The sequence below is a fragment of the Papaver somniferum genome, chromosome 2, assembly GCF_003573695.1.
Source record: "Papaver somniferum cultivar HN1 chromosome 2, ASM357369v1, whole genome shotgun sequence".
Classification (NCBI taxonomy): domain Eukaryota; kingdom Viridiplantae; phylum Streptophyta; class Magnoliopsida; order Ranunculales; family Papaveraceae; genus Papaver; species Papaver somniferum.
In genome coordinates, this window is record NC_039359.1 from 218,422,579 (window position 1) to 218,439,938 (window position 17,360).

At 37.3% G+C, this 17,360-nt stretch overlaps 2 protein-coding genes across 2 annotated transcripts; both read left to right on the forward strand.

The window, feature by feature from the left end:
• The first annotated feature begins 9,266 nt into the window (after nucleotides 1-9,266).
• On the forward strand, nucleotides 9,267-9,587 carry LOC113352877. Its single transcript, XM_026596636.1, has one exon. It carries the CDS (start codon nucleotides 9,267-9,269, stop codon nucleotides 9,585-9,587), a length of 321 nt encoding a protein of 106 aa, XP_026452421.1.
• Nucleotides 9,588-9,629: 42 nt separating this feature from the next.
• LOC113352878 lies at nucleotides 9,630-10,454 on the forward strand. Its single transcript, XM_026596637.1, has one exon. It carries the CDS (start codon nucleotides 9,630-9,632, stop codon nucleotides 10,452-10,454), a length of 825 nt encoding a protein of 274 aa, XP_026452422.1.
• Nucleotides 10,455-17,360: the final 6,906 nt, after the last annotated feature.

Sequence of the window (17,360 nt, forward strand, 5' to 3'; positions counted from 1 at the left end):
AATCTGTGGGCGAGACTAATTCTACTTCTACTCAAAGTTCTTCTAGTTTTGGAAGTACTATTTCTAGCAAGGCCAAGTATATGGCGGGAAGGAATAAACGAAAGCATCAATTGAGTAATGTGGAGGACAATGGGAGATCTGAGGTATAAAGGTACTTGGATGAACCGATCTACACACCCACAAATGAAAATGCTACTTTTGTTATATTACAATGGTGGAAGGTAAATGCTGCAAGGTTTGACATTTTGCCACTTATGGCTAAAGATATATTTTTTATTCCCGTTTCTTCCATTGCTTCAGAATCAACATTTAGTACCGGAAAAAGAATTTTGGATCCTTTTCGAAGCTCCTTAAAGCCCAAGACACTTGAGGCCTTAATTTTGTTACAAAATTGGTTACGAACACCAATAGACATGGATTCATCTACCCTTGGAGTCGAGGAGGAGGAGATTGATATTGCTGAGTCTGGTATGTCTAAATTTTCCTTGGCTCTATTGTTGTTCATGACACTGTGAGTTTTACTGTAGCATGTTTATTACATGAAAGTACATGGTTGTTTACTAAAAATAATGCATGTTATGTGAATAGATTAACTGCCCTGTTATGTGAATAATCCATACTTGATGATGTATAAACTGCCTTGTTATGTGAATCTTATTATTCTAAATATCAGATGATGTATAAACTGCCATGGACGTGGAGGTTTATGTGTGGTTGAATTTGTAAAGGTTTTGATCCTGCATGATAATACATGTTGTTGTTGTAGATGTATAAACCCTTGCTTAGCTAAATATCATATATCCATTTCGAAATTGGTGTAGTACTTGTACATTTTTTTTTGGAATTGCTGCTCAACTGTTGTTTATGGATGCCCTTGTTGAAAGATGTGGTAACTAAGCAACCAATGACTTGCTGAATTTGATTAAGAAATACATAGAGTTTGGCTTGTGTGTTTTATGATAGAAACCTTGTTGAATTTTGCATTTCTGGCAAAATTTCATCTTGTACTAAAAGTTAAACTTCCATATTATGGAGATTTATGTGTCTTTGAATGTGTAAAGGTTTTTATCCCGTATGATAGTACTTGCTGTTGTTGTGGATGGATAAACTAAAATGTTCATTTCGCTTGCAGAGCTATTTTACTTGTTTCAAGAAATTCATCTACCCTTTCATTCATTCTAATTGTTCATTTCGCTTGCAGGGCTATTCGGTGACCTTACTGCTTCTTCCATCGTCATAGATGATTGATTCCTATTGGCTTAGACAAGGTAATGACGCCAAGGGTCATTCTCAGTAGCTTGATCTTTCTGAGTTCATCTTTGTTACTGTAACTAATTTACAGACTTCGTTTTATTTCAGGCTTTCAGCGCATTCGGAGGTAAAGCATCCACAAACCTGCAGCGAGTCGTTGTTGGTCGCTTTATATGATATTAGGCTTTAGTATAGTAGGCAATACTCAATAGTAATGCACTCTTTTATCTTTTGAGCTTTGAACAATTGAACTTTGTTCCTTTTTATTGTTAGCTTTATCAACTTTGGAATTTGCAACTTTGCATCAACTTTATTATGTAATGTCATTTTATTTTATGGTGGGTAACCCATCACCCACCTGATCAAACCCGCCGTAATGTGGGTCGGGTAAAAATCGACCCATTGTGAAGTTGGGTCGGTTGCGGGTGATAACTTCTGTTACCCGCCATCAGTGGGTTGGGTGGTGGGTGAGGCCAAAACCGACCCATGTGCAGCCCTACTTCGGCCGGCTCCCCCTGGTTGCAAAGCGCACGTCTATCATTTACCCTTTCATATTGTAAAGATTCAGAATGTCTGAATCTTATTATGTCCGAGTCATTTTGTAGTAGAGAGTGTCTAACTGTAAGTCTGTCTTTCACACACTTTTCTTCTTTCCTTTATTGTCTTAAAACGTAACTGACAGACTGTCCTTTAACAGACAATACAGTCTGTCTGCAACATCTTATAAGGCATTCTCTCTTTCCTCTTCATCTTAATCAAAAACTCAATAAAGATTTTATTTCTTCTTAATATCTAAAATCTTTCACATATCATGACTGATGCTGCTAATTTTTATAGCTTCCTCAACCGCCTTGTTTGACAATATCTAACAAGCTGGCACGACAGGTGGAAAAGATTTTCTACGTGCTGTATATGATTTAATTAAGTTTGCACACTCCTAGCTGGCCAATGAAAATTTTTCCTACCCCAAACCAGCTAGAATTCTACATTTAATACATGATTGCTACAGAGATTTTTCGGCACATGATTCATAGGTGGTTTTTGCTCGGCACATGATTCATAGGTGGTTTTTGCTCGGTACTGATCTTCCGGTGGTATTTAGTAACCGCTGCAGCAACCTTGTTTTAAATTTTGTAATTTGTACATTATAAAACAACTCATGGTGAACAGAGTTTGAGCGAGAACTGCCGCTAATTACATGAGATTAATTAGATCTGGACATAATAAATTAAAATGTCAAAGTTCTAGATCAAAAGGACAACAAATTTTATATTTTATTGCCTTCCTTAATCGTGTGTTACAGTCTTAGAATTAATTCGGACGACTAAAAAATAAAATATTTTTATCGATTAAAAAAACTACTCCCTCCCCTCCATCCATGAAATAGACATGCTATCACCTCTTCATTTTAGTCTAATAATCAATTTTGCGGGGAACTTTTTTTCTAGCCCAATTAAGAAGAAAACTATTTCAAAAACCCACCAATAAGATTACATATATGATAAGCCCATAATTAATATGTAAGAAGAATAGTTTACGCAAATAACCTTTTACCTAATTTAGAAAATAAAAACAAAAACGTAAAATAATGGAGATTTAATTCCAACAATAACTCCCTAAAATATCTCCCTACAAATATCAATAACTTGCTTAAAAATAATATAAAAAAAAATCAATAACTTTCTAAATATCTCTCTAAATATATGCTTTGTTGATGATGAACTTACTGAGGTTTACTCAATAAATACATTTTGTGATTTCCAGAGACTTTAATAGATTTCCAAAGTATTGTGTTACTGGTTGTGTACTTTAGAAAACTCCTTGTAAGTATATGTTACTGTACTTGTAAAATCTCTTTCAAAGTTTGTGTTACTCGTTATAAATGAGAAAATTTAAAGACTTTCCATACTTCCCAAATTTTAAGACTTTGAATGACATTTATGTGTATATTTGTCTTGGAGAAAGTCTTGCAAAATGGGAAAGATTTTGGAAGACTTTTACAAAAATTTAAAACTTAATTTATTAGTATCTTTTATATATTTATTTTGATATTATTTTATTTATTTCAAGTTAATGCAAGCGCTTGCACGTATACTCTAGATTAGATCCATTTCTCCTTTAAATATATATATATATATATATATATATCCTAGATGCATATACATACATGTATCATATGATACGATCAAACTCTTTTTTATTCTGTTATTAGATGAAATGAAAACTTCCATTGACGGCCAAAGTTTTTCAAATTATGGTTACCGCTCAATTTAGTTTGCAATTAGCGTTTTTCAAGAATTGTTTTGATTAGAAATTTTATAGAACTATAAAAATCTAGTGATTGTAGATTCATCATGTTAGGTTGTTATACAATTCTCTAGAAATTTTGTTTTCACAACTTTTTAGAACTCTACAAATCTCTACAAGAGTTAGGTCAACTCTACAAAACTCTGCAATCTGTAGAACTCAATAGAAGTTGTCATTTTTCATGACTCTTTGTAAATTTATACAAATCTATAAAAGTATTTATTGAGTAAATCCCCGTTAAATTTTTAATAATTTTCACCAAAGTAGGTCGGATGGGATTTATGAAAATTCCGATTTTCACCGTGTAATTGGTGAAATTTCCAATTTTCAATTATTGTCGTGTGCAATTTTGTTCATGAAAGATCGACTTTCCACCTGGTAATTGGTGAAATTTCAAAATTTCACTTACTGTCATGTGCAATTTTGTGAAAATTTTAATTTTCACTCATATTTAGTGTTAGGCATACTTGGAAATTTTCAATTTTCACCCTACTTGATTGTTGAAAATTTCGATTTTCAAATGTAACAATCAGGCGCAATTGGCGAAAAGTTATAATTTACATCGGTTTACTTTCAATGGTCATCCCAATAACAAAAATCACAAGAGAGGTTTTGTTTCAAATTAAAGTCCATAAATATAGATGCATATATCCCCACCCACCCGAAAAAGGAAAAAAACCGAAAGAAGAAAGGAAAAAGAAGAAAAAAGACTATGCATCTAACAAACTACTATATCAACATCGGAAATTGGTCATTTGTCCAAATATTTTTAAAACATGATTCTAATGGACAAGTAAAAATTATTATGGGTGAAATGGACACCAAAAAAATAGCAAGAATGAAACTGGATTCATCCTGGTTTAAACTTATAAAAGAGCGAGGATGAAACTGGATGCATCCTGATGTAAATTAAAAATAAGAAAAAATATTTGAAAATGGGTAGAATGAAACTATTTACATCTTGACTGTTTTTACATTCTCGTCCATTTAAACAGTATCAAAATTTACATGTCTTTTTCACCAGAAATTATTGATTTTGGTCTTTTTTAACCAATTTTACGTATCCACGTCTGAGTGCATGCCTCTTGTAACAATAAATTAGAAAAAAACACAAGCATCTGTATACTATAGTTATATACGTGGACAACAACAAGTTTGTAAAATCTGATGGAAAGAAGTATAAAACTTATAAAAGCACGGACACATGGCCATGTAGTACACTAGTGTGTATACAACTGTGGGGTGATCTTCTCGCGGCACCATTGAATGAACTAATACAAGATACAAAGAGAACTTAATTTCTACCTACTTTTCCTTTGCTTGATTGAACTTGGCTTCTCATTAACATGACGATTCACCGTGTTTAAAGAGGAAAGAAGACAGAAAATAACTAGAGTCGACCGGCTCAATACGATCCTTATTTATTCGATTAACATCCTAAAAATTTGGATCTAAGATATTCCCGTAATACTAGATATGACCCCTTAATTGCCGTCCACAATATTATCAATATAATTTTCTTTAAAAACCTTTTATTAATAATAACTAATGGATAAAGGTTAATTTAGTCATACCAAAAATGTAGAAATATAAATCAATCTAGATCTTGCTAATTTTAACGGTAAATTTTTTTATTTTGGACTACATATATATTGTATCTTAATGCCGGGTTTATGGAAGAGAGAGAACCCAACTCAGAAATTTCCACATTAATTTTCTAACTTTCGGCGGCTAAATGAACCTTTACCGGCTTCCAAGAGAGATACATACAACAACTCATTCCCTGTATCCGGCACACCAGGTAAGCACCAATGACTGCAATCCTGGAGATCCAAAGCTACATTTTTCTCTTGGACAGTGTAATTTTTTGTATACACCGAAGGGTGTCCGTCCGCTCGACAGTAAGTAAGTTTACTGACATTTAAATACGTACAAAACAGGAGTCTTCAATTTCGGAAGAGTGTTTTTTAGTATTTTCAAATGTGGAGGTGACATTTGTACATATGTGGCTAGTGATCGTCTCCGTTTCTAGGTTGCATTTTCCGCCTGTGTTCCATCTCCCTCCTCTGCGTACAGAAAATTGTGATCAAATATGAAAATGAGATTCAAATGGTAAGAAAATAGTTTGTTGCAGTATACTTGCACATAATGAGTTTCCGAAAATCCTCTAAAAACATCTTGGGTCTTGTTACAATCGATATTATTGTCGATCCATTTCCTCCAAGTAGTAAGACCTTTCTTATATGCTTTAGTTAATCACCTTCTTGAAACAAGTTTATTCTGTAATTGCGAACTAGTACTATTGTGAGGAACAAGCATATACCACAAGGTCCGCAACATGCACATTCATTCTAAAGACAAACAAGAGCATAAATTAATATGTTGCTTACCCATTATTAGTTTCTCCCTCGACCCACCGATAAAATCTACAAATTCTATTAGAGATGGTCCTAGGCTTCAGTAGTTTACTATTATGCAGGGGATAGAGAACAATTGAGGATAAAAAAGAGGAAAAGATCTTCTACGTATACGAAAGGACTGAGTATACACACTCTAGCTAACAAATGAACATTTTCCCACCCTAAACCAGGTACACTTGTCCATTTAATGCATTACTGTTACGCAGGATTACCAAATTCTACAAGCTTGAAAGGTGGTTTTTGCTTGGCCCTGTTATCCCCGTGAGAATTTAGTAACATCGCAGCAGCCTTGTTTTTAATATTTGTAATTTGTATAAATCATTTCATGATGTATATAGTTTTTGCCACGGTTGCCAAAGAAGAATACTTAATTCGAAATACTGAAAATAATATTTATTTATCGGCAGCTGAATGAACCTTTATCAGCTGAAAATAACAATTTCCAGTTTAGTTGGACCATCACATGGCAGTAGAATAAAAGAGAACCATTCATTATTCATGGGAGGAGGTTGATTTGTTTTCGCCTCATCCTTGCCGTCTGAAAGGCTTCCTATATGTAGTATGTTTTTTCTTCTTTTGTAAGTTCACCCCTTTCTTGGCGCCTACTTTCCTGTTTAGAAACCCTCTTCCAACCCCCACCGAGCCTGACCCTTCTTCTATCTTCAAGTTTCCCTTGTTTAAATCTCCCTTTGGCCGCACATGCAGTTTTGCTGTTGCTAGACCTTTGCCCACATTCGCCGCCTGCTTTGCCCTAAGTCTGCCCCTCATACTCTTCAAGCTTCCCCTTTCACGTAGTGAATTACCCTGCGTTACAGTCCCATGACCTATGTTAATAGACCCGTCTGTCCTCCCATGTAATCCCTCATCATTTGCCGGGTTTACAATCAGCTTCCCTTTTTCTTGTCTCCTTAACATTGTTGTCGACTGCATTGACTTGTTCCTTTCCCTGCAAGTACCCCGCCTTTCCGTTCTGTGATTTCCTTTTGTTTAGCGGGGTTGACTCAGGTTCCAGATTTTGGTAGCCAAATGCCGTCTCTGCACGTAGAGAGTATACACATTAGCAATGCCGGATATTATATATATAAAAGAAAACAAATTAACTGAAAGTTAAAAGTAATTGCGTGACTGCTTACCGGTAATGAATATCACCAGCAAAACAAAGAAGAAACCAGTGTACATAGTAGTGATTGAAGTTCTAGCCATGGTTCTTGCACTCTTGCAGGATCGACTTCAAACTGAGATATCTTTTGATTGATTTAAGGATACTTCAAAACACTAATGCAGCATTCAATTTATAGCCAAACATCCCTAATCTCCCGTTGAAATTCTGATAAAATAATCACTATTTACGTATTTTATTAAATTCAACAGCTTTTATATCTACTAATTTAAATTTGGATTGGTGGTGTAATGATGTCCGGATTAGATTTTGTTCTCCTCTTCATCAAGATATCATTATTACTGTCACCAAAACGCGTCTTCAGTAGTTAAATATAAGACCTTGTAAATTATAGATCAATTTAATAGTTAAAATTTGGATCGTGTGATCTTATAGAAAATGTTGGATTCTCATATCATGATGAACTGGTGATGCTGTTTAACAGCTTCCTCAACCGAATTGTTCAACAATGTCTAACAAGCTGGCACAACGGTTGGATTATATCATTTTTTTTTCTTTTAAACTCAATATGATTCTATAGGAATAACCATCTTTAAAAGAAAAAGTAACTAACAAAATTTTTGTTTAAAGGAAATGACAGTAGTCATGCTAATCTTCTATGTATCGTTTCAAGTTCTCGGATGGCTTTCCTCTCCAGTATTGATTTTTATGTCCAAGCCATTTTTTTGCAGCTTCATTTGTAAATTCTACAGCTCCCCCTCAACTTTCATAAAACAGTCGAGGATATTTTGTAGGAGTAAAATACCGCACACCTATTGGATATGCGAAATAATAACCATCAGCTCTGAGGGAAAACAACCGTATACAGTATATCCAGAATGACACAACAGATGACGTCAGCTTAGTCACAAGAAAAGTGTGAAAACCATGCGATATTATAGAGCACGTGCGAAAAGAGACAATGTAAGCGTGCGTCCAGATCCGAAAATAAGGGCTTTATTAGCTGTCATCCACTATGTAAATCCCTATATAAGGGACTGAGCGACCTTTTATTGAGAGAGATCTTTTTGGAGAGTTTTAGACAAAGAATTTAGGAGAGAGAAAGATCGTTTGTTCTCCAAGTTAAAATATTTTTGTTATTCTGTATTCAAATTAAAGTTTTAATAGATATTCTTATGAATTTTATGATGATTACTTGAATTGTTCTATAGATTTCCTTAAGGGTGTGGTTGTAGGATTTCCTACAACTACATTTTGGCGCTAGAAATCAGCTCGGAATGATATACCCTGTTGGTGGAATTTCTTGAAAAACAAGTTAGCAAATCTTCATAATCTTGGAAAAGTTTGAAAGATTCAGTGATTATTGTTTCACAAAAACAATCATCATTGGTAAATTGTTACAGACAGAAAAGATGGTGAGGAAAGCAATTACAACAGAACAAGCGGTAACAATTAGAAGGAGTAAAAGAATCGTTGGTAGAAGAAGGAGTGAAATCGCAGAATCATCAAGGATGGGAGAAAGAAACAACTTAGGAAATCAAATCCAAGCTTAGATCCAAAAAGAACCAGTGCAGAATAGAATTATCGATTATGCTAGATTAAGCGTTTATACTTCACAAACAGATTCAACAGAAGAAGAAGAAGGATAACGAAGAACTGTAAACGAAGGACTTATACAAGGAAATGAAGAAAACATGACGATTGAGGAACTTCGACGGAGACTGGTTTCGGAAAGAAGGAGAGAAGATGAAGAACATGCGAATTTGACACGCCAAAATAATGAGTTAAGAGAGGAGAATCTAAGATTGCAAGAGCAAAGTCAAGAAGCGCCACGCGCTCCAGGTCAAGGTCTATTAGAAGAGATATTAGACAAGAACCACCTTTGGACAATATTGTGGAGAACTTTCTGGTAAACGAAGATTTACAGGATCCACGCGGTGAACATCGCATGGAACGACAACCGATTGATGATCGGTACGTGCAGCACGGCGACGATTACCGCATGCAAGGGGGTAACAGAGATAATAGACATGAACATGAAGGTGAGCGATATCACGTTCGTCATAATCAAGATGATGGGAATGAACCAGAACAAGGGAGGGTGATATTACAAGGAAGAGAAATCCTACAGAATCATTACGAGCACGAAAACGATGCGGAGAGATATAATGACGAAACGGACCAACTTGAGGCGTGAAAGGGAAATACAGAGAAGAATACAAGAAGCTGAAGAACGAGAATTCCAAGAGGTTGTGCGTCAGAACAATCATGCCAATCAAGTGAGAGGACGCGAACGTTATCGCACGCTCCATAACCAAAATGAGGAAATTGATGGAGAACAGGGAGGAATTATACCACAAGGCAGAGAAATTGCAAGAATTCCACAGGAGCGCACAGAAGAAGATGAAAGGTATAATGACGCCCGAATGCATGCAAGAGATGAAAGAGAGAGGCGTAGAAGAAGGAGAGATGAAGACGAAGAGCAATAACTACAAGAGGCAATACGACAGAACATACGTGAAAATAGAGAAATGCAAGCAAGGTTGAAAAGGCCAATGCAACAAGACCCGATGATAAATGAGCAAATCTTAAGAGAGTTAGAAGAAATAAGAGAAATGATGACCACCAGAAGAGAAGGAGGAAGGCGACAATTGGATAAGGCCATTGAAGAAGCAGGAAAAAATCCATTTGCGAGACAAATACAGTTGACGGGAATACCTCCTAAATGCAATTTACCTGTGTTCACTAATATTTTTGATGGTAAAACCTGTGCGGTACAACGCATAAAAGCTTATGTGAGATCTTTATTACAGTGGGAATATCATGATGCGGTTCTATGCAAGTATTTTCCATCTAGATTATCAGGAGAAGCTCTGAAGTGGTTCGAGGGCTTACCCCCAGGAACGATAAGATTATTTAACCATCTACCGTCAATATTCCTAGGATCATATATCAGTAATAATGTATTACGTCCAGGCATAGAAGAGGTGTTTGGTCTGCGAAAAAGGACAAATGAGAGCTTGCGAAGCTTAACCATGCGATGGAGAACCATGTGCAGTAACATGGATGGTCGAGTAGATGAGAGAAACTTCATACTAGCATTCATTAATACACTCTTTGCAACAGACTTGCTGTACATACAGATATTCAGAATCAAAAATACCATATCAATGACGGAGCTACGCGAGTATCAGGAGGAGTACATTGCTCTTGAAGAGAAACATAACAAAATGGAATCCTATCTGTCGCGAATACAAGTACAAAAGCTGGGGAATGCAAGTCTACTCCCAAAAATAACGAACACAGTCGCAAGCACATCTCAAGGAAAACAAGAAAAGGTGGTGGTTGAATATTAAAAGAAGCTAGTAGCTATGGGTAGCCGGGATCAAGAATAATTTGAAAGAGAAAGACAGTTCAATAATCGTGGAGGAAATAATAAGGTTCAAAGACTTGATAACCATCCAGAAGGATATGGAGGGCAAAAGCAATATTATAATCAAAGTCAAGGAAATAATAAAGTAGTATAGGAGTACATCAAAATGCCACATCTAAATACTGCAATAGACAAAATCTGGGAAGCAATAATTTTGATGGAAGAGAAGTTTAGAATTTTGTGCATACCATCGCTTCCACGGCCACACAACAAACAACTGTAGGAATGTGAAGAAAATAATACTAAGAATGATTGATCAGGGGAAGTTAAAGCATTTTCTGGTACAACAACCACAGAATTTACCACCACCACCACCAACAGAAGGTCATACACCCGGTGCGGAGAAAGGAAGGAATACATATTTGATTGAAGTAGGGGCAAAGGCAAAAAATCTATATTGTAATTCCATAATACATTCATTCAAGAGCATAGAGGACTTCCATGATAATGTCTTGAGCCTAGTTTTCGCAAGAGACAGTGATGGAAGAGATATATTGAATCTTGCGAAGATATCACCCTTGAAAGAATGGCAAAATCAACCTATTTATTTTACCGTAGAAGAAGTACCAGGAGGAGGAGAACGACACGAAAATCCATTAGTGGTTAAGCTAGAAATTAATCCAAAGGCAAAAGAAGATGAAGATGAAGAGGAGATTGCAGACACATGGGCCATTAATAGGATATTGATCGATCCTGGTAGTTCAGTTGACATTCTGTTTTATAACACATACAAGACTATGGGCGGTAGAGACGAAGAACTTATCCTATCAACGTATAAGATTTATGGTTTCAACGGAACAGCTAACAAGCCAAAAGGAGAGATCACAATGTGAATTCCTCTAAAAAGCATATCATCTGAAGTAGTGTTCTGCGTAGTCGACGTAGAATCACCCTATAATGCTTTGATCGGAAGACCATGGTTACATGGTATTCTAGGAGTGGCGTCAACTTTCCACCAATGCATAAATTTCCCGCTCCCTCAAGGTATATGAGTAATAAGAGGAGATCTAATTGAAGGAAAAACATGCCATGAGATTGATGTTGACAAATGTGAAGAATGCGCAAGCAAGAGAAAAAATTGGAAACAACAGATACGAGAAAGTCAGAGAAATGAAAGATTAATGGTAGATGTTGTCAGTAAGGAAAATGAAATAAGAAGGACTTCTACAAAGGCGATAACAACCGCACAGGTGCACAAACATGAATTCCAAGAAGGAGATCTAGTACTGAGGCAGAAACCGTGCTATCATAAAAGTGGCAAGGGAAATGTGGTAAACATGTGGGAAGGACCATAGAGAATCAGAAAGGTAGTGGGAGATGGAAGATGTGAGTTGGCAGATGAGAAAAATGGAGCATCATCAAATGAGTTATGGAGTCAAGTGTATCTGAAGAGATATGGTATTTGCGGCCGTTCTCGCACAACATAAGAAATTGAACTCTCGCGAATAAATATATATTGGATAACATACGCGAATTTCAGGAAGTGCAGAAGGAGAAAGAAGCATGAAAAAAATCTCAGATATAAAATTTTCTAGAAGACAATTGTTAATGATACGAATAAGAAAAGGAAAGAAGATAGCAGAATTGTATTAATCATGCACATGAATGTGATGAGCATCTTTTTATTATGATGATATTACACCAGAAAAAGACAAAAATAAGACCTTAATAGAAGGCATCAGAAGTAAAGACTCCAATAGGGAGGTTATGTAACAAATTATGGCATGCACCCTAGTTCGCATACATCAAGAGGCAATAATAAGCCCTAACGCGCGTCATAATTGGTAAAACATAGTTAGCATGGCTCAAGTGAAAGCTACACCGACCCTGGAGCTTGAGTCATGGAGATTTTGGGTGAAGTAAAATCCCATCCAGGAGAGACGCCTAAATTGAAAAATTAAGGTGATAAGGTCTCTCATAAGGAGTGCAGAAACTCGATCAAGGCGCCGAGGTACACGGTTGAGTCAAGAGTGTCTGGGGCATCTGGAGCGTACCTGGCCGCTCTTGACAAGTCTTGACTATGATGCACTCGGTCCGAAGAAACCCCACTTAGGGTGCGGTCTTGTAACCATAAGCCATATCGGCAGAGGTATAAGAGGCCGCGAAAAAAAAATGGTTGTTGCATCACTGGATGAGAGGAGCCCACCCTAACCCGATAGGGTTAAGCCTCCTTGAAGGGGAAATCAGGGGAATATAAGGACGTCACCCTCCATTAGGGAGCTGAATTGTGTCAAAAGACGCAAATATTATGAGGCTTTTTACTCACGGGAGTATTAAGGCTTGTCGTATTTGTGCGGCAACAATACCTGCATAGGAAATAATACAAGAAGATGATAACGCGAGATAAATAGGTCATTGCACGAAATTGTAAACACCGCCTGCGGTTTCGTCGCGCAGAAAAAAATTCATACACTAGGAAAAATAAGACCTCGTGAGAAAAATCCAACAGAAATTAATAACCATTGTTTTGCAGGATATACTAATGAGAGAGCAATTAAGTTTGCGAATATAATCGCATACGGAAAGAGATAGATGTACAATAATGCAACAAGATATAACTGAGGAAAGTACAACAAAGGTACATTCGCATGATAAGGAAAAACAAAGCAATTGGGACACAACATTATTATCTTCAGATACATAATAGATCACCGCACATGTTGTGTATACAAATACATAATAACAATTTATCTTCTATAACATAATATTTGCATAATTCTACCATCTTGTGACGACTAACAGAGGCAAGTATGGGAATGCAAGCATATAAAAGGGTGTTATTCGCCCCCATATGATAGACTTACGCACATACTATTTAAGAGTGAATATTGTCGCACATGCCAAACTTACTCCAATTATTGGAAAGAATACAGATATACACCAAGGAGAATTTACATTAAAGAGGTTTCAAATATCCAAAAAGCTCATATTAAAGAAGAAGATTCAAAAGTTGGGAAATATTATACAAAGAACAGATAAAGGATTTACAAGAGCGACAAAGTAGAAAGGGCCTTCACAAACAGAAGAACTATTTCTTGCCTATGTTGTCTTCATCTACTTCCTCAGCTTCAGATTCGTTATTTTCCTCATCATACTCCTCATCTTCCTCATATTCTCCCTCACTATCAGAAATATCGGAAATCTCTTCATTAGGAGGAACATCATCAAGATTATACTTTGAGACAGGAATGCCATTAACCACATAGAATTTCTTAATAGCAGCATCACGGACGCGAATAACATCCTTGCTATTGTTAGAAATAGTGACAAATAACTGACTCTTAAGCCTACGATATTTGGAGTCACGAGCGGCCAGCTTTGCCTCAAGATCCTTAATCTGCTCACGAAATTCCTTCTCAGCCTCCGCGAAAGAAGATCAGAAGATTAACATCACTTAAGAATATTTTTTCAAGAAGTGACAAACAAAAAAGTATAATAAACAACCTTCTTTATTAGAAATAATATCCTTAATCAAGGCAGTATGATCCGATGCAAGGCTAACATTTACAGCTAAATCATTCCTAGCATTATCTAAGACCCTAGCAGCCCATTCAAATTCAGTATCATTCTTTATAAGAAGTCGGGAGCGGATCAGATTCCCTCGCTCAATTAGTGCGTTTTTTTCTCTTATAGCACGATCTCGCTCAATTTGAACTTGAATGATGGTTTCTTGAAATCCCTTTAAAGCTTTAGCATATTTGAGAGCAACTTGATCCTTCTCATTAATAAGGGTGTTAATTATTGATTCTAAAGCCTTGATCCTTTCTTTGGATTCCAAGAAGCGACGTTTAAAACCATTACTTGTAGATAAAGCACTCCTATGATCAGCCTTAAGAAGTTGATACTTCGCCTTGAGCTCTTCCGAGGAAAGGGTTTTTATTTGGTCATCAGCAAAGTTATCCATGGAAGCATTAAGATGCTCAAGGAGAACATCATCATTAACAGGATGATGAAGGGAGCGAAATAAAGAAGATGCCTCATCAGTAAGGCTGTAAATCTCTGCAAGGATAGATAATTACAAGGGAGCGAAAGATGCGAATAAACAGATTGACAAAAGGAATAGGAAGTTACGCACCAACTAACTGATCGTTTCTCTTATGAAGATCGGATATATGGTTCTTATAAGAAGATATGTCAATTTATAATTGATTGTTCTTCTTGCGAAGATCAGAAGCATCATCCTCATGAGTGGAACTCTGGGCCTTGAGTTTGCTATTTTCAGCCTCAAGCTTGCGAAGTTTTCTCCGATAATCTGAAGAAACTACATACGACGATCGGGCCACCTGCGAAGATAAAAGGTGAATATAAGGATATCCAATATAAAAATATTATTAAAGAGTGTGCGAAGACATAAAAAATTACCATAGAGCCAAGTGAGTATTGAAAACTTGGACTCAAAGCTGAGGCAGCTCCGTGAAGAGAATCGTCATCCAAAGTGGGAGCATCCAATATTTTCGCAAGGGTATTACATGTGTGAATTAAGGAATCATCTCTGATTGCTGACATAGAGTCTGAGAAGACACCAGATAGTTGATCCATTGAAGATTTGATTAAGGGATATTCAGCGAGAAGATTATCATCATTATCACTAGAGTGAGAACTTGAGGAAGAGGGATAGGGTGCTTTTCTCTTCTTTGAAGGATTCATGGAAGAGGTTTTAGAAGCAGTCTTCTTGATGCGAACTACACCTTTATCTTTAACACCTACAGCCTCGCCAGAATCACCAACTTCTCCAGCATCAACCTTCGCACACAGACGAAGGTAGGAAATAGTGGCAACAATATTGTTGAAAGATGATGGAATGTATTTCTTACATCGTCAGTGATCGAACGTAGCGCTTCCAACGTGCTCTGTCTCTCATACGTCCTTAGATCCTTCTTCAACTTGGCAATCTGAAATTCATTAAAGATTAACAGAGCAAAAAATAAGGTGAATAAGAAAAAGTAAACAAGCGAAGTTATGAATAACACACCACAGACTCTCTCTCTATCCACTTGAATTCCCAAGGATTGTAAGCGGAAAAACCCTCAGGGAGAGGATTAATTGATCCGTTAGCATCAACACCAGAAATATAAGGTCATTTTAGGATTATGGGGAAGACTGAGTATCTGAAGTGCGCTTTCGACGAAACCGGGAGGGATGATGGAGAACAGCTACTCGACGACCAGATTGTACCAAGGAAAGAATCCTTTCGATATCTGGGATCTATGATCCAGAGTGATGGGGACATAAAGGAGGACATTAGACACAGATCCCAGTCGGGTTGGGCTAAATGGAGACTAGCGACTGGAGTCCTTTGCGATCGTAAGGTCCCAGTTAAACTGAAAGTAAAATTCTACAGGACAACAATCATACCCGCGATGTTGTACGGAGCGGAATGTTGGGAAACTAGAAGCGACCACCTCATGGCGCTCCACGTGACGGAAATGAGGATGCTTAGGTGAGCATGCGGGCACACAAGGCGCGATAAAATCATAAATGATTGTGCCCGTGGAAAACTTGGGTAGTACCAGTGAAGGATATACTGTCACAACACTGGCTACGTTGGTTCGGGCATCTCCAACGAAGACCACCTGACTCCCCATTTCGTTTAGGACGCATCACACGACCAAAAGGTAGAATGAAGCGTCCAGGATGACCAAAACTCACATGGGACGAATTGATAAAACGGGATCTGAACGACTGAGGCTTAGAAAGAGAGTTGGAGCTCTACAAAAGTGAGTGGAAAGTAGCGATCCACGTGAAGGAGGTATGTGCTCGAGGTACGTGAGCTGACCCTATTACCTTTAAATTTCTGTCTTTTCTATTAGTAGGATTGTTTAAACCGCGAACACGTAAACAATCATGCAGAATTGTGAATGGGGGAGATCCCCCCCCCCCCCCAGTAGCTCTGCAGCTCGCAGGATTGTGAATGGAGGAGACCCCCCCAGTAGCCCTACAGCCGGGACATGGAGTATGTGGATACATCACCCAAATGGTCACGAACGCGTAATTCCACTGAAGTGATGACCGATGCACCCTCTGTACCGAAAGCGAACATGACACGGGATGTGTTAAGGATTAGTCTTTCCCCCGGGCAAGTTGCATCTAGCCAGCAGGCAGCCGGTGTAAAAACTTTAGCCGCATCTCTGGAGATAAGATCGTTACGCGGTTTATCCTCGGTCGACCTAGTATTTGTTACTGGAAAATGAGATCTGGTTCTGGTTCTGTGGAAGACATTCCATCGGTTATCCTTTGAATGTAGTGTAGAATTGTTGGTTTTATCATGAAAATCAATATCTCGCATGATTCTATTCGCTTTTGCAATACCATCCTTCCTTTGCAAGCGAATTCCCTAACTAAATGACTCACTCTTTACGATAACAATATCATAGTGAGCGAAGAAATTCTCTATCTATACTCTTCAGGATGGATCTCTAAATATGCACTCTCCGGTTTCCTAGCCTTTTTGGGGTAGAGGGATTCTAATCCAGTCGCGCGACGAGCATACTCTATCATAATTCTGATGCAATTACCGCTCAGTTGATAGATTGCACGTGAGAATCTCGCATCAGAAAGGATCCTATAAAATAAGGGTATCTGAGGATTGTAAAGAGGAATATGAAGGTCGGCGAGGATTTTCCCAACTGAAATGATAATCTTTTGATCATTCCAGTGATCTAGCGAAAACCACCTAGGGTTAAGAGTAGAAGTGGATTTTCAATTGGGGGAACAAATAATGCAAAACTTTTATTATTGAACTCCTCTTGAATTGTACTGAATTCTTTGTCGTTCTTCCAATCAGCAGGAGGCATTTTTAGTATGGGAATGAGGGATGATGAAAATACGA

Coding starts and splice junctions, on each gene's coding strand:
- LOC113352877 (XM_026596636.1), top strand. CDS start 9,267: ATGACGAAACGGACCAACTTGAGGCGTGAAAGGGAAATACAGAGAAGA.
- LOC113352878 (XM_026596637.1), top strand. CDS start 9,630: ATGCAAGCAAGGTTGAAAAGGCCAATGCAACAAGACCCGATGATAAAT.